The 19,138-nt window shown below is 34.9% G+C and overlaps 1 protein-coding gene across 1 annotated transcript in view; it reads right to left on the reverse strand.

Annotated features, from left to right (window-relative positions):
* Positions 1-238: 238 nt before the first annotated feature.
* DACH2 (dachshund family transcription factor 2) overlaps positions 239-19,138 on the reverse strand; it is an 800,915-nt gene continuing 782,015 nt past the window's right edge. The window contains exons 9-13 of the mRNA XM_055565321.1: positions 11,913-12,061; positions 11,640-11,787; positions 3,978-4,124; positions 1,392-1,457; positions 239-282 (exon numbers count right to left, since the gene is read on the reverse strand). Coding sequence (XP_055421296.1) covers positions 239-282; positions 1,392-1,457; positions 3,978-4,124; positions 11,640-11,787; positions 11,913-12,061 — 554 coding nt within the window. The remainder of the gene's footprint in view (positions 283-1,391; positions 1,458-3,977; positions 4,125-11,639; positions 11,788-11,912; positions 12,062-19,138) is intronic.

The raw sequence follows: 19,138 nt of genomic DNA on the forward strand, positions 1-19,138 counted from the left end.
CCTTATATCTCACTTAAAGAAGGGCCCAATCAAGCTTAATGCTCCTTAAAGATTCAGTCTATATTTGTGTTGTACAGATTCACAAGGGACCATATGCTTCAGACTTGCTCAATCCTACCTTGGACCTGTGGTGGCAACCTTAAATAGTGGTAGCCCACAAATAGTGGGGATTTATTTATCAATTTCACAGTGGTAAATTGATTGGATAAACACCGAGTCTCATTCAAATTGGCTTTGCTCACACAGACACAGCCTTTAAGTTGAGAGAAGAAAGCAGGTAAGCTAAAGAAGCACAAGACAAAGCAAAAGCTTTATGAGCTACACATGCATGTTTCCACACCTAGTAAAGTTAATACATTAGTTAAGTCTATCCAGCTGCAGCAGAATCAGGCATTCCCAGAAGATCCATGATCTTTGACACTCCTAGATTTGCAAAGATGATGTGCAAAACTTCATGAGGGAGGATTTCTAAATTTTCTGAAACTGCCACATAAAATGGTGATCCACAGACAAACCCACATGGATCTTTTGGTCATATCTGGTTCTGTTGTCTTCATATTGATCCAGTCATTACACTATGGAAAGGCACAGATTAGTTAAACCACCAAAAGGTAACATTTCTATGGTTGTTTCCTTTTTGAAAGTTAGGTAATGTTTTTTCTTTTTTTATTAGAGTGAGACATGAATATGAAAATAAATGTAATCTGCATACAGAGGGCTAGAAAACTGCATTAGAAAGGCACAGAAAAACTCCAGTGGTCAAATTTCAATTTTTAATTTTAGTTGTGTTTGCACTCCAATGAGACTATATTAATTTGTTTTGCCTATTTTCTTACTACTAAATACTTTTAAATATTTTAAAGGATCTAAGCAGTTATGGGAATCCTACAAATTATGAATTACAAGTCCTGCTTTTATTTTCATATTTAGTCAGTTTCTAAAATATCTAAATTTGGCACCAGAACTTAAATATTGATAAAAATGTTGCCTAGAATACTTTGCAAATATTGATAGGTTATGATTATTGTACCAGTGTCTTTTAAAAACAGTAAAGTAGCAAGATTTAAAAACTGTATTATTGTACACTTATAAAAAGGTAAATTATATTCACATTTTGTATTTTTAGAATATGCCTAACTTATAAAGGTACATTCTTTTAACAAGTAAACATACAAGAAATTTCCTCACATTGTATATGTAAAATTCTTAGTCCCTAAATACAGAGTCTCAATAAACATTACAGACTTTTACCCTATCATGAAGTAAAAAAAGTTTAACTTATTTATTTATGTTACTTATATGAAAAGTATCAACAAAGGAGCTCATCCCCATCCAACTCTCTGGGATCACATATTAAGCAGTTGTAGAAAGAAGTACACTATTTACTGTACCTTGCATAGCAGTACTATCATGAGGAGTTCCAGTGTTTTCTATTTCAATATCTGGAATCACAGTATCTGAAAGAAGTGACACTCAAGATTAAGGCATATTCAATTTTTCCTGACTCCATTTGAGTAAAAACTCTCAGCTGGCCAGGGTCTTGGTCCTATAGTAAACATGAGACCTTGAGTGGCATTTTGATTTTTTTTTATGTCAATATATTTTTAATGGTAGTGTTTAGAGAACCATTGACTGAAACTTCCCAGCCTGGCCAGGCACTATAGTAACCACAGGCATGAGTTATCTTAGCAAAATGTGGTCCTGGTAAGGAATGCAGAACTAACAAGCTACTAACAACTGGAAGAATTCTAGAAAGGTCAAAAGGAGAGAGGAAACACCAGTCCATATGTCCTACCAACCTCCTAGAATCCTTCTCACTGGAATCTATCTATCTTTGCTGAGTGATGTGCATGCCACTAGAAAGGACCCTGAGTCAAGAGTGATTGGCCAGAGACAACTTGGAAACTAATCTAACTATCATAAAATCCAAGACTGTGAGCCACATGGCAAAGCAGTTCTCCTGGGTTCCCTTACCCTCCTGCTGTCCGCCTAGGGGGCCCCTTCCCAATAAAGTAACTTGTGCCTCCTTGGACAATCCATTGCCAAGTGTTAGGCAAGAGCTCATTCTTGTGCCCTAGAAGGGGTCCCCTTTCCTATAACAGTAAGAAGGAGGATTATAAACCTTAGTTAAATTCTACAATTGGGCATATATTTCCAGGTATATAGTAAATACTTCTTTATTCATTTTACTCTCTAGAGATAAACCTCAGGAAAATAATCTATCCATATAAACCCCCTCAGACTATCAGGTAACATGCTCTATGAAATAAGGAAAAAGTTAATATAATTATCCCATTCTTATGTATATTTTCCATTTGTGAAATGTGATAGATGATGATTATCTCTATGGTAAATGTACATGAACACTAAAACACAGACTATGATTTCTGGTCTTTATTTAGTACTGGCTCTTGGGACCAAGAGATACATGAATTGTTTAAAACAAATAAAAAAAAAAAAAAAACTTGAGGAGAAGAAACAAGGAGATGGGTTTCTTATTTTCAATTTTCAATATGATTATCTAAAAGTTATTCATATTCATGAAACACAGTTTTATATGTCCATTTATGTATATAAATTGCTCAGACACCCTTGGGTAATATGATAACAGAAGACTGTGTATCATCCAATGTCATCAAGGATTAATGTGAGAAAGAAATGATTTGAATACAAGTTACCCACATGCTGTAAAAACAGCCGCTTTTCCTTTATAACAGAGAACACTGGAGCTATGGTGGAATTCACATATGGGTGGATTTCAAATATATAAAAAAACTCGAGGATTCCTCAGAATTACATCTTCAGAGCCTCAAATAATGAGTGTACTGAACATTTGCTCCATTTCTGGTTCCCATTGTCTAAGATGTTCCACAGTATGAAATATCGATGTATTATTATTTATCTTCTCTCTTCTGTGTCTCAATGAGGCATAGCTGTCATGAGCTAATAATCTAGTTCTGTATTCCTATTGACTGTGATGACAATGATTTAAGATAGTCACAGCAAAAAGGTAATTGAATTTTTAGGAGGTAAAAATATGATTGAACATTTGTATGGAATTGTCTATTCGTTCTTAGTATATGGCACTTGAAGAAACACTATTTCAGTTCATGCTTGTGTCATATCATGTATGGAATATGTGTACATGCATGTATGAAATTCTTAGGCTCATCCTTTTTATATACACATATCAGTTAAATATACCGGCTGTTAATATGCTATGAAAGAAGAACTTGAATAGCCTAGGAGATAAAATTATGTTGTAGACTTTCATCATTTAAAATAGAATCAGAAAAATTTGGAATTAAGAGATTTCATGAGAAGCACCTCTTCTCACAGGAGCTCCAGTAATTTATTTAGAACATTCTTTTTCAACCAGGCACTCTTGAAGCCCTCATCACTGATACAATCTGCACTAAAGGAACCAGCTTTCTAAAGCTCATTAAAATAAGTGAAACATTAAAACAAACATTAGCACATTTTATCATGAATAGAGATAAAATGCATTTTAAGTGTAGGGAAGTTATCAATATTACTTCTGCAAAAACCAGGAGGATTTCCTGTTACTCCTAAACTATTATATCTCCCAGGATAGGGATATCAGATTAAATTAATTTTAATTAATTAAATAACAGATTAAATTAATAACCTAAAACACTTGGCTTCAAATTGATGTATTAATTGTGTGCTTAGTCACTCACTCATGCCCAATTCTTTGCGACCTCATGGACTGTAGCCCTCCAGGATCCCCTTTCCATGGAGACTCTCCAAGCAAGAATACTGGAGTGGATTGCTATGCCCTCCTTCAGGGGATCTTCCCAAACCAGTGATCGAAACCAGTTCTCTTTACCATATGAGCCACTTGGGAAGCCCTGATGTATTAATTGTTCCTGGACAAAATCTCTCCCATTCCATCTCCCTCCCTCACCCCCTCCCCTTTGTGTACCCTGATTGTGAAGTTCCAATTCACACACTACCTTTCAACATCCTTAGTCCACTGTCACTAGTAGTGGCTTGCTTAAATGCTTGCTCCACTTGCTCCCTGCACTTTGATTCAAATTCCAAGGCTTCTTGTAGTTTTTTCTTTGCTTTTTTCTCCTTCTTTAGGCGCTTTTGCATGGTAGCTAAAATATGGAAAGGGAAGTAGTTTTCAAAGGCTTGGTCATTGAAATCAAGTTGCCAGTTTTGATGAATTATAAAAAAAAATATACAGAGATTCAGGTAGATATATAAATGTATGATTAGCTTCTGTTGATTCCAGTTATCATTAGACTCAACCAAAGAATATTCAGTCATATAACTGATTTGTTATTGCTTTCACATCTCCAGTAAGTAAGCTCTATAATACACATGCATTTGTACAATGTTGGTGGTAGTACTGGAAAACTGTTTTCTACCTTGACAACATGAATTTAGTGATAACATGAAATATTTTATAAACTTGTTATGAAAAGTATTCTTATTATTCATCAGGTTATTCCTATACATACTTAAAAATACAAAAAAAAATCCTGAAAATATTTATTGAGTTTCAAAACATGGTATGTTTTTTAAAACTTACAATGTCCAGGGTCTATTTCTCTGAGATATTACTACTTTTAAGGGAAAATATCTATCTCTTTAAGTATATGCACATATCATGAGACTCTGCATCTCTCCATATATTTATATTTGAACCTATCTACACATTTAAAAGAGAATAATATTCAGCAATCATTTTATTAAGCAATCTATAAAAGCACAATAGCATTTTTCATAAACAGTAAAGGAAATGAAGAGTTACAAACAATTATAACTCAACTCTCAAGGCTTTATATCCTAACAAGAAACTTTAACTGCCTTAATGTATAATTGTTACTATACTCTGAAACCTTGAAATCTGTGATAATTTCTCAAATAGAATTAGTGAACTTTAGTAATTATATTGGTACACAGCAGGGCTCTAACAGGGTTCTAAGCAAACCGACCTTCATATTCTTCCAAAATCAGTTTGTAAAAATTAAGATATTAATATCATGGCAATAGAAGATTATTCAAAGAACATTAAGCAAAATTATAAATTATATGATATTTTAAAAGTTAAAATATTCATATACATTTAAAATATTTCAGTCACACTAAACTGAATATGATGCTAATTTGCATTTCAATTGCTTTATCTCACATTTCAATGTCTTTTCATGTAAATGACCTTCACAACTTGAAAAGAGTCACTCTAAATGTGTGCATATTTCAGAGGACTAAGGTAATAACAAGATGAAAATCTTGAAATAAAAACACTGAGAATGTATAGTTCTTGTTCCATTTTTGATAAAAGGCTGATAAATAAGGTTAAACATAAAAAGATTTTACTATTATAATTGTACAATATTACATCTACTATGTCTAGGAACTTTTAAAAGAAAATAGATGTGGTATCAATTACAAAGATTGACCTGAAGAGTCTATAAGGAATAAACAGAAATCAGTATGGGTAGATCCCTAAAAGTTAGATGCCAATTTTAATGTATGTAGTTTTTCATAAATCAATTTGTGAATGTTAGTATATTAAACATATAATTATTTGGTTTTTGTTGTTGTTTAATCACTGTCATGTCTGATTCTTTTGAGACCCCATGGACTGCAACCTGACAGTCTCCTCTGTCCATGGGATTTTCTAGACAAGAATACTGGAGTGGGTTGTTATTTCCTTCTCCAGGGTATCTTCCTGACCCAGGGATCAAACCCATGTCTCCTGCATTGCAGGTGGATTCTTTATCACTGAGCCACCAGGGAAGCCAATAATTATTTGTTACTTTAGTATAAATAATTTCCCTACAAAAGAAATGTGCTTTTATGACTCTTAATCATAATAATTCACAATTGCCCTCTGCTCTTTCATAGTAGCAGATTAGTCACCTTGCTTATTTAACTTATAAGCAGAGTACATCGTGTGAAATAGCAGCTGGATGAACCACAAGCTGGGATGAAGATTTCCAGGAGAAACTTCAACTGCTTCAGATATGCAGATAACAGCACCCTAATGTCCAAAAGTGAAGAGGAACTAAGGAGCCTCTTGATGATGATGAAAGAGGAGAGTGAAAGCTGACTTGAAACTCAACATTCAAAAAACTATGATCATGGAATCTGATCTCACCACTTCATAGCAAATAGAAGGGGAAAAGTGGAAGCAGTGACAGGTTTTCTTTTTATGGGGCTGTAAAATCACTGCCGGAGAAGGCAATAGCACCCCACTCCAGCACTCTTCCCTGGAAAATCCCATGGATGGAGGAGCCTGGTGGGTTGCAGTCCATGGGGTTGTGAAGAGTCGGACACGACTGAGCAATTTCACTTTCACTTTTCACTTTCATGCATTGGAGAAGGAAATGGCAACCCACTCCAGTGTTCTTGCCTGGAGAATCCCAGGGACGGGGGAGCTGGTGGACTGCTGTCTATGGGGTCGCACAGAGTCGAACACCACTGAAGTGACTTAGCAGCAGAAGCAGCAGCAAAATCACTGCAGAGGATGACTGCAGTCATGAAATTAAGAGACACTTTCTCCTTGGATGGAAGCTGTGACAAACCTAGACAGTATATTAAAAAGCAGAGACATCAGTTTGCCAACAAATTTCCATGTAGTCAAAGCTATGGTTTTTCCAGTAGTCATATATGGATGAGTGTGTTGGACCACAAAAAAGGCTAAGTGCAGAAGAATTGATGCTTTCAAATTGTGCTGCTGGAGAAGACTCTTGAGAGTCTCTTGGACTAAAAGGAGAGCAAACCAGTTAATCCTAAAGGAAAACAACACTGAACATTCATTGGAAGGACTGATGCTGGAGATGAAGCTCCCATAATTTGGCCACCTTGTGTGAAGAGCCAACACATTGGAAATGACCCTGATGGTGGGAAAGATTGAAGGCACAAGGAGAAGAGTGAGGCACAGGATGAAATGAATACATAGCATCACCAACTTTAGTGTACATGAATCTGAGCAAACTGTGGGAGATAGAGGAGGACAAGGAAGCCTGTTATGCTGCAGTCCATGGAGTCACAAAGAGTCAGACACGACTTATTGACTGAAGAGCAATCATAATAATACATATTGCATATCAAATATCAAAAATGTACTAATTTCTCCAAACCTTAGAAAGACAATTTAGCCTTTGTTTTCTAGTATTTAATGACTTCAGCAAGATAAGATAATGTTTAATTCTTCTGAAATGCAATGGTTAAATTTCCATTTTGAACTAAGCTTATAATTTCTAGGCCTTAAGGAAAATATCTATAAAATTTCAACTTCTTGATACAAATTTATGAATATAATGTTATTTTGGAATAATATAAAGTTAGTGGATTTTACTCAAATGGAGTAATCCTTCCTTGTTTAGGGAAGTATTATGTGGGTTGTAAATTTTCTCTCCCTTTTTTGCCTCTCCTTCATACTCTTTAACTCTTACTTAATGTTTGCTTTGTGATCATTCTATAGAAGATTAAGCAAAGAAAGGAAAGAAGCTAAAAACACAATAACCACTTGCTGCTGTATAGTATTTTATGGAAAATATAAGGAAGAGGTGGAAATTATTGGTTAAAGTAAAATTTTGAATTTTCTTTGATTTTGATACAAGCTAGTCTCATTATCCATGTCTGCAGATTATCAAATGTCTACCCATTGTTGAAAAGGTATTTCTATTTCTGAACAGTATTTCTTCATTCTTTCCCTTTTGTGTCTATATGCTACCCTATTTCAGTCCTCTTCACCACTGTCTAGATGAGGGCAATCTCCTTTTATATAGCTTCCTTGTTTCTAACCTCACTCTAAGGCCCCTTCTAATCTATTCCCAACACTGGAGTGTTTTATCTAATTAAAATCAGACCAGATCATTCCCCTGTTTATCTTTTAATACTTCCCATAATCTACAGGTCAAAATCCAAGGTAATATTTTCCATAATTAAAAATCTCCTTCATAATTTAGCCTCAACTTTCTGCATCATCTCTCAACATTTACTTTATAAAAGTCAGAGCCACAGTAATAAAAAACTGTATATAGTTCCCCATGTTTGAGGCTTCTTGCCTCTATGCTTGGGCTTCCCTGGTGGCTCAGTTGGTAAATAACTCATCTGCAATGTGGGAGACTTGGATTCAATCCCTGGGCTGGGAAAATCTTCTGGGGAAGGGAACGGCTACCCACTCCAGTATTCTGGCCTGGAGAAGTCCATGGACTGTGTAGTCAGGCTCATTGGTGCAGAATGAACAAATCGCTCAGGTACTTTCATGCCCTTTCTTTCTTGGCTTACTGATTCTTCAAGACTCAGATTCAAGTGGCAGCATCAGAAAGCCTTCCTCAACCATCAAATCCCCAGAGCACCAATTTGAACTAACTATCCTCTCTCTATATAAACATATATAAATACATCATTGCTCTTGTCACTTTGTCTTAAAATTAACTGATTGGTTGTGCTAGTCCTTTGAAATGTAAATCTTTCAAGAACAGGAACTGAGTGTTATTTATCTTCTACCTTCAGAATCTAGTGCTGTTCTTGCCAAAGAGTAAGCATTTCATACATAAGGATTTTTTTTTACAATAGTGAAAGATGTTTATCAGTTTTCACAATCAATAGCCAGACAAAATTAAAAGATAATTAAAATTGCAAGCCATAATGAGAACATGATTAACAACAATATAAATAATTACATACAATCTTGGGGGTCAACAAGTGGAAGTGCATACATGCACATGTTTTCATCCACCCAGCCAGTCTATGTCTTCTGGTTGGTGCATTTATCCATTTACATTTAGGGTAATTATCTTAGGTAATTATATGAACCTATTACCATTTTCTTAATTGTTTTGGATTTGTTTTTCTGTAGGTCTTTTCCTTCTCTGGTGTTTTCTGCCTAGAGAAATTCCTTTAGCATTTGTTGTAAAGCTGGTTTGGTGGTGCTGAATTCTCATAACTTTTGCTTATCTGGAAAGCTTTTGATTTCTTCATCAAATCTGAGTGAGAATCTTCATCAAATCTGAGTGAGAATCTTGCTGAGTAGGGTATTCTTGGTTGCAGTTTCTTCCCTTTTATCACTTTAAGTATGTTCTGCGATTCCCTTCTGGCTTGTAGAATTTCTGTTGATAAATCAGCTGATAGCCTGAAGAGAGTTTCCTTGTATGCTATTTGTCATTTTTCACTTATTGCTTTTAATATTTTAACATTGTCTTTAATTTTTGTCAGTTTGATTACTATGTGTCTTAATGTGTTCCTCCATGTGTTTCTTTGGTTGATTATTTCCTTTCCCATGTGAGAGAATTTTTTCAGCTATTATATCTTCTCAGGTCCTTTCTCTCTTTCACTTCTCCTTCTGGGACCCCTATAACATGAGTGTTGGTGCATTTAATAGTATCCCAGAGGTCTCTTAGGCTATCTTCATTTTCCATTCTTTTTCCTATATTCTGTTCTGCAGCAATGATTTCCACCATTCTCTCTTCCAGGTTATTTATCAGTTCTTCTGCTTCAGTTATTCTATTAATTCCTTCTGGTATATTATTCATTTCTGTTTCTTTTTAGTTCTTCTAGGTTTATGGTGAACATTCCTTGCATCTTCTGCATTGTTTGCCTGAGATCTTGGCTCATCTTCACTATCATTACTCTAAATTCTTTTTTTTTTTTTTTTTTTTTCTGAAAGGTTGCCTATCTCCACTTCTTTTAGTTGTTTTTCTGTTTTGTTTTTTTTTTCTTGTCACTTCACCTGGGACATAACTTTCTGCTTTTTCATCATGATTACATTCTATAATATGTTTGTTTGTTTGTTTGTTTAGCCACTGTGAAACTGTGCTTCTTTTTGCTTCTTCTGTCTGCCCTCTGATGGATGAGGCTGAGTCTTGTGCTAGCTTCCTGCTGGGAGGGGCTGATGATGGGAAAAACTAGGTCTTGCTCCAATGGGCAAAGCCTTGCTCAGTAAAGCTTTAAACCAGTTACTTGCTGATGGGTAGAGTTGTATTCCCTCACTGTTCATTGTTTGGCCTGAGATGAGTCAGCCTTGGGGTCTATGAGTTCTATATCTAAGGTTAATGGTGAACTCCATAAGGGTTTTACGACAAGGGGGACTTTCCTGGTCTGATGCTACCAGTGCCCCCACCTGTGTGGTGAGCCCCTGTGAACCCATGCCTTCGCAGGAGACCCTTCAACACTAGCAGGTAGATTTTGTTCAATCTCCTGTGGGTTCTGACTATGTGGATGAAAACAAACTAGAAAACTCTTAAAGAGATGGAAACACCAGACCATCTTACCTGTCTCCTGAGAAACCTGTATGCAGGCCAAGAAGCAAAATTTAGAACACTGCATGAAACAAATGACTGGTTCAGGATTGAGAAAGGAATATGACAAGGCTGTTTACTGTCATCCTGTTTGCTTAACTTATATGCAGAGCACATCATGCAAAATGCTGGGCTAGATGAGCTACAAGCTGGAATCAAGATTGCTGGGAGAAATATCAAAAACCTCAAATATGCTGATGATACCATTCTAATGGCAGAAAGTGAAGAGGAACTAAAGAACTTCCTGATGAGGGTGAAGGAGAAGAGTGAAAAACCTGGCTTAAAACTCAATATTAAAAAAAAAAAAATTAAGATCATGGCATCCAGTCCCATCACTTCATGGCAAATAGAAGGTGAAAAGGTGGAAACAGTGACAATTTCCTCTTCTTGGGCTCTAAAATCACTGGTGATGGTGACTGCAGACATGAAATTAGAAGACGATTGCTTCTTGGTAGGAAAGCTATGAAAAAGCTAGACAGTGTGTCATTTTGCCAACAAAGATCTATATAGTCATGTCTATGGTCTTTCCAGTAGTCATGTATGGATATGAGAGCTGGACAATAAAGAAGGCAGAATGCTGAAGAATTGATGTTTTCAAACTGTGGTGCTGTAGATGACTTTTGAGAGCCCTTTGTAAAGCAAGGAGATCAAACCAGTCAATATTAAAGGAAATCAACCCTGAATACTCTTTGGAAGGACTGATGCTGAATCTCCAATAATTTGGCCACCTGACGGAAAGAGTCGACTCATTGGAAAAGACCCTGATAGTGGGAAAGTTTGAAGGCAGGAGGAGAAGAGGGCAGCAAAGGATGAGATGGTTGGATGGCATCACTGATTCAGTGGACATGAACTTGGGCAAATTCCAGGAGATGGTAAGGGACAGGGAAGCCTGGTGTGCTGCATTTCATAGGGTTGTAAAGAATTGAACATGAGAGTGACTGAACAACAACCTGTGGGCTCACTGTTCCTTTCCTCTGGTTCTTGGTGTGTGTAAGATTTTGTTTGTGCTCCCTAAGACTAGAGTCTCTTTTTCTGCCAGTCCTGTGGAAGTCCTATAATCAAATCCCTCTGGCATGCAAAGCTGGATTCCCTGTGGATTATCAGTCCCTTTATAGATCCCCAGATGGTAATCCTGACATGGGGTTCAGAATCTTCACAACATTGGGAGAACTTCTTTGGTATTATTGTTCTCAATTTGTGGGTCATCCACCTGGTGGGTATGGGATTTGATTTTATCATGATTGTGCCCTCTTCAGCAGTTCCAGGCTATATCTGAGAATATTTCTATTACTACTGAAAATATTTCCAACACAATGTTAACTTTTTCAGTTACACTGAGCTTGTTAAACTTACTTCTGCTTTGAAGCTCAACTGCCAGTTGTCTTTCAAGGTTTTCTCTAATTTCTCTCTCTCTATAGAGCTCCATTTGCAGTTCCCTTTTTTCTTGTTGAATCTGCTTCTCTTGAATGCGAGCATTATCCAAAGCCACTTTCAGTAAACCCTGTCAAAGTACAGGAAATGACATACAGTTCATCTTATCTGTTTTAATTTCTCAAATGTGAAATAATTGATGTAGGTGCTAATGTCTTGTATTACATTTATTTTGTTTATAGAAATATTGTTGACCTGAATGTTGGTCAACAGAGTCTCCACAGAGGACAGACTATCAGCAAAAATGAATGGTCCAGGAAATCCAGGAGGCAGTGCCTGCCCAGGAGTCAGTTGGATCTTGTCCAAGGGTGACTTCATCATTGGAATTTGAACAGGTACCTCTTCTGCAAAAAACAAAACTAATATCAGAAGGTTCATAAACTAATAGCTCAAAATCTTCACTATGTTTCCTTCACCTCTAATAGCATCTATAAAGATTTTGTTTCTAAAGCTAACTGATGGAAAACTCATAATTGGAAGCCACACCTATGTTCCACCTGACTCTAATTTCTCAAAAACAAATGTTTCAGTAAAGAATCTGTGAAATGAAGCAACATTTACTGCTAACTGGCATAAAGTTTTTAAAAACAAATTTAAGATATCTTCATTACTATCTATAAGTTAAATAATCCAATCATTTCTTAGTAAAGCATAAATTGCTTTATATGTTTCTCTTTAAATGTATCTGTATATCTATGTCTATATCCATCTATCTCCATGTTTTAACACATTTATTGGAGTATAATTTACATATAATAAAATTCACCTGTTTCAATGTATGCATCACTAATTTTTACATTGTACATCCATTACCAAAACTCTATTTCAGAATACGTCATTCACCCCCAAAATAATCCTTATGCCCATTTATATTAATCTCCTTTCCCACTTCAAGTCCCTAAAACTACTAATTTAATTTTTGTCTCTATAGGATTGCCTTTACTAGGTGTTTACATAAATAGAACCATACAGTAAATGGCCTTTTTGTCTGTCTTTTGCTTAGCATATATTTTTTGAGGTTTACCTATGTTGTGGCATGTATCAGTGGATTTTTTTTTCCTTTTTATTGCTGAAAAGTTTTCTATTTCATGGATATATTACTTTGTGTTTAATCATTCACTAGTTTAGGATCTGGACTGTTTTCCAGTGTTACCTCTTACTTTGAAGACTATTTCTTATGAAAAAAATAATAACCTATGGTGTAAAACCACAAAGTGTATATTTTTTCTCCTTTTATTTGTATATTAACTTCTACACACTCATGACTTTAATGAGATTCCTTTAAAGCTTGATATGAAGAGACAGAAATAGAATTTTTGTCTAATAAAATATTTCAGGTTTGGCACAGATACATCTAATTACAAAAGGAGTCTCCTGTTACTTTGAGAAGCTAACTAATTGATTATCTACTTGAATTCTGGTTGAAAATCTTTTGTGTGAGATGTGTGAAGCAGATAGCAAAATTTTCTCTGCAATTAAGAATTGGAGATTTTTTGACATATATAAAAGCAAACTTCTACAGAGGTAATCATGGAAAGTAATCAAAGTCTGATATTCTTAAATGGCTTCTATAGCAGTATACAGTGAATTGAATCACAGCACCTCAAACAAAATTATTCTATTCACCACAGTTTCCTTATTTCAGTAACTCAGCATATGCAAAATTTGAAAATATGCATCTCTCTGGTCATAAAAAATTTCAGGGACCCTATATATATTGAGACTTATTCAAAAATATCAAAAACACTAGACTTGAATCTAGATTAGAAATCTAGAATTTTCACATGGTTTGAAAACAAAACTCTACCTATTGGTTCTGGTCCTTGTAAGGATAGGAATATGGATTTGTCATAGACCCCATTTTTCAATTGCCCAAGCAGCCTATATACTTAGTATCCAGAGTCTTGAATCCCATTGATTTCACAGTCATCAGGGTTTGCTGTGTGGAAACCTGTGGCATTGTGGGAACTTCTGTGGGATTACTTAATGGGATAGCATTATCTCTGAATAAAGTACTCTTATGTAGATCACCTTTACAATTTCTAATTTTCTAAAGCCTATAGAGATAAAAATGCAAACATTTATTTTAGAGAATAAAGTTTCACATTATTTGAATCCAAAATGTTACAGGGCATTTGAATATTGGTTTTAAAGAATTCAATAATATGGATAAAATAAACTGTTAATTTTCTTTTTGCACAGCAAACTATAAGGAACATCTCTATAGCACTGGCACAAAGACAGAAATATAGATCAATGGAACAAAATAGAAAGCCCAGAGATAAATCCATGCACCTATGAACACCTTATCAAACACAAAGGAGGAAAAAATGTACAATGGAGGAAAGACAAACTCTTTTAACAAGTGGTGCTGGGAAAATTGGTCAACCACCTGTAAAAGAGTGAAACTAGAATATTTTGTAACACCATACATAGAAATAAAATCAAAATGGATTAGATCTCTAAATGTAAGACCAGAAACTATAAAACTCTTAGAGGAAAACATAGGCAGAACACTCTCTGACATAAATCACAGCAAGATCCTCTGTGACCCATCTCTCAGAGTAATGGAAATAAAAACAAAAATAAACAAATGGGACCTAATCAAACTTAAAAGTTTTTGCACAATGAAGGAAACTATAAGCAAGGTGAAAAGGCAGCTTTCAGAATGGGAGAAAATAATAGTGAATAAAGCAACTGACAGAACATTAATCTCAAAAATATACAAGCAGCTCAATGCCAGAAAAATAAATGACCCAAACAAAAAGTAGGCCAAAGAACTAAACAGACATTTCTCCAAAGAAGGCATAGAGAAAAGATGCCCACTGTCACTAATTATCAGAGAAATGCAAATCAAAACCACAGTGAAGCACTATCTCACGCCAGTCAGAATTGCTGTCATCAAAAAGGCTACAAAATGTAAGCTGGTACAGCCATTATGGAGAACAGTGTGGATATTCCTTAAAAAACTGGAAACAGAACTGCCAGCAATCCCACTGCTGGGCATACATACCAAGGAAACCAGAATTGAAAGAGATACATGTACCCCAATGTTCGTCGCAGCACTGTTTACAATAGCTAGGACATGGAAGCAATCTAGATGTCCATTGGCAGGCGAATGGATAAGGAAGTTGTGCATATACACAATGGATTGTGACTCAGCTATAAAAATGAATGCATTTGAGTCAGTTCTAATGAGGTGGATGAAACTGGAGCCTATTATACAGAGTGAAGTAAGTCAGAGAAACATCAATACAGTATATTAACACATATATATGGAATTTAGAAAGATGGTAATGATGACCCTATATGTGAGACAGCAAAAGAGACACAGATGTAAAGAACAGTCTTTTGGACTCTGTGGGAGAAGGCGAAGGTGGGATGATTTGAGAGAATGACATTGAAACGTGTATATTACCAGATGTTAAATACATGACCAGTCTAAGTTCGATGTGTGAAACAGCACATTCAAAGCCGTTGCACTGGGACCACCCAGAGGGATGGGGTGGGGACGGAAGTGAAAGAGGGGTTCAGAATTGGGGGACATATGTGGCTGATTCATGTCAATGTATGGCAAAAACCACCACAATATTTTAAAATAATTATCTTACAATTAAAATAAATAAAAATTTTTAAAAGGAACATATTCCCAGGAAATGGTTTTTAGTAAAACTAACAAATAATATTTTGAACCTAAATGCTTGATGCATGTGTTTTATAGAATTTGCTTATAAATTAACCCTAACCTCTTACAGAACTTTTCTTTCTTCCTTCTTTCTCTCCCTCCTTTCTTTCTTCCTTCTTTGTCAGTAGTAGCTTTAGGAGAGGCAAAGTATTCCAGAGAGAATGAACACAGATTCTGTGAACTATTTCAACTACAAGGTTTGAACATTGGAAACATCTCATTAAAAATCTAATTTCTAAAATATGTCTTATGTAGCAGCTGTAATGTCTCAAAAGGCTCATTTCTCAACAACTAATGAAGCAATATTATGCTTTATTTATCAAAGTCTTGATTTAGCTATCATTTTGTCTTCTGCCTATGAATGGATAGATAGAATGACTTCACAATGATCTATCAATATTAACAGTAATTAGGGAGTTTTAACATATTTATATTGATGTTTATAAATCTTCAAGATGAATTTATGTAGCCTCATAGAAGATTTATTTTTGCAAAATGAACCACTACAAAGTTAGAATGTTGACTTCCTGATAATTCAAGATAACATAATGTTTCTCCTGAATAAATCTTTTGTATCAAGGTAGAGATCTTAAAAATATGGATTATTTGTCATGTCTTACTCTACACACACATGTAACCTCAGTGGTCAGAATCAGAGGGGTATTCTATTAACAAAAATCTGAAAAGGAAAGCAGTAGATTAAGTATGCATAAAACAAAATTAAAACTACATTAATATCACTAGAAATCTTCTATTTGGAGATTAATGAAATTCCATTAAATTGTCTGAAAGGAAAATTACTATTGACTAAGAAGACAGGTTGCATGGTCTATGGTTTGTAATGTTGCTGTACAGTAGATTGAAGTTTCAAAATTGTATTACTCTTCTTTAAAGAGACAGACACAGCTGAATTAGGTGCTACTTGCTGCAATGAGGATCAAATGCAAAAGAATCATATTTCATCAGACCTAGTCAACACCAGGAAAATAAATAGAAATATAAGAGCTATGCAGGCAATGATTCATTTTGATAATCTGGCCCAAGAGAGACACACAGAGACAGCACACAGATCTAAGCTTCTACTAAAAGACAAATAGGACACAGAGGGTGGGAACTGAGATGACAGTAGAGCAGAGATCATATCGATTTTCAGCAGCCGTTTTCACATGGATGAGATAACCCTGGACTCTATTTGGCCCATTGTTCATATTCTATCTGTCCCACAAGAAATATATTTCCTAGTCCTAGAAAAGGGCAATAAAGAAGAAGGATTCTATTTATGACTTCTTATGATTAAGTTTCTGTGCAAACCAAACATGCTTTTCCTGACCAAGGTCATATTGCATTTTAAGGTCCATAATAGCCAAAAACTAGTTGAAGTGTATTATATTTCGGTGTATATAAGTGAAAACTGTCAAACCATTCATCATTTTTTTTTATTTAAATCACAGGCTATAAAAATGAATGATCTGAGTAGCACTTACATTTTCCTAAGAGTTTGGATAGATGTACTTTTATGTAGGATTTTATTAGGTAGGATTGGAAAATCCTAATTGGCAATGAAATTAAATGTGGCAAGAACTAGAAATATATACTGTTAGTGAAATGAGAGAATCTCTTTTTAATCCAGGGAGAAAGTGTTTTGATTGAGAAATTTTATTTAAAAGTCTAGTGTTCAAGATACATGTATTAAAATATTTAGCAAAACATATGATGCAATGGCATAAACAAAAAGATAAAGATAGAACAACTGCTATCTAGTTGAGGATATGAGCAATGCCTGAATTTATTGAAGCAAATTGGAGACTACTTTTATTGAACATGTTAGTTAAACCTGCCATACTTTGCAATAGCACTTGTAAATCCATTTAGAGAACAAGCTATTAATTTTAATATCTTACTTTTAGGGCCCAGATGAATAAATATAAAAGTTGACAAGAAGTTTATTTATAGAAAAAAATATAAACATATGGTAAGTGCTCAGCATGGAAAAGTCGTTCTAAAAATTAAAGTCAAGGATGCTGGAGACTTTCTACTTGACTCTAGTGTTTTTCCATTTTTCATGGGGTTAAGTGTTTCTTCTTTCCTCTGGGCTTTGAGGATTGTGGTACAGGAATAGTAATTGAACACAGCCGAATCACTTAGCAGTGGAAAAATGCAGCCACCTACCAGGTCATCAGTTTTCATTCTTTAACAAATAAATTAAATTTCATTATTTCAGAGCTTTCCCCTAAATAGATCTAGCCCAGGGGACTCTCTTTTGTTGGTGTCACTAATATTACATTTGGCACAAGCAAGACACCTGCTTCCCTCTTCCAAAATGAGGAACAATAACAACAAAATGACCAACTGTTGTGAAATGATCTGACCTGCATGAATATGAGAAAGTGTTCATGGTCTGAGTTGAACAATGACTCAAGTGTTACCATCATCAAATTTGAAAAGAAAAACTTGGTCCCCAAATTGTTACATTTCTTTAGGGAATAAAAAAAAAATAATGCTGATAAATGAAAGCAGAAAGTTAGTAGCAAAGGAATGCAGGGTCACCATCCTGAGAAAGTGAGGCAATGTTGTGAAATGATCTGACCTGCATGAATATGAGGAAGTGTTCATGGTCTGAGTTGAACAATGACTCAAGTGTTGCCATCATCAAATTTGAAAAGAAAAACTTGATCCCCAAATTGTTACATTTCTTTAGGGAATCAAAAAAAAATGCTGATAAATGAAAACAGAAAGTTAGTAGCAAAGGAATGAAGGGTCACCAGCCTGAGAAAGTGAGGCAAAATACTTTTAAACCAATTATGGCCCTGCATTGCTCTAGATGCTTAGGTTAGCAATCTGGAAAAACATACTCCCTTTATAAATTATTAATTAGAAATAAATCATCTTTCAGATAAAATAGTATGCTGATAATAAATATTATATTTAGTGAAGGATTTGGAGGAAGTATGATACTCAGTCCCTGTCATTAAGAAGCTGACACATTATTTTGGAAAAAAAGTCAACAAGTTATAGAAGTGTACAATTATGTGTGAAATCATGTGGCATAGATTAAGTGCCCCTCTGAGTTCAAAGAATGAGAGATCACTGTGGTCTGGAGCAAGTACTCAAACTAATCTATTGACTCTAGTTGAAAAGTGTTCCCACTGTCCTTAGAGGAAAGTCCCATGGAACTTCTCTAGGATATTAAGTGTCGTGATAAGAAAAAAGTTTCCTTGTTCAAACTAGTGTTGAAAAAAATTTCTTTGAACAGTATTAAACAGTTTTCTTTAAAGCAAGAGCTGTCAGATAAATTACAGGGTGCCCAGTGAAATTTGAATTTCAAATAAAGAACAAATTATTTGTTTACTATATTAATAAGTATGCCAAAACAATTTATGGGACATCCTTATGCTAAATAATGATTTGTTTAGCTGAAATTAAATTTTACTGAGCATTTTGTTTTCATTTTTATTTACTAAATCTATCAAAACAAAACATATCAGAACCTTTAAAATGCTAATTATAAATATTAACATAGTTACAAGTTAAAACAGATAGCTGAGACCATAGTGACAAAGAGTAAAAGATGCTAGAACTTGACTTTCTATGTTTGCAATACTGCTCTGTGATTTGCTAGCCCCAGGAAAATTTCCTTAATCTTTCTGTGCTTCAATTTACTCATCTGTAAAGTTAAGATAATAATAATATTTATATTATAGGGTTGTTATAAATATTAATAAAGTAATATTTGTAA

This window comes from Bubalus kerabau, chromosome X (assembly GCF_029407905.1).
Source record: "Bubalus kerabau isolate K-KA32 ecotype Philippines breed swamp buffalo chromosome X, PCC_UOA_SB_1v2, whole genome shotgun sequence".
Taxonomy (NCBI): Eukaryota; Metazoa; Chordata; class Mammalia; order Artiodactyla; family Bovidae; genus Bubalus; species Bubalus kerabau.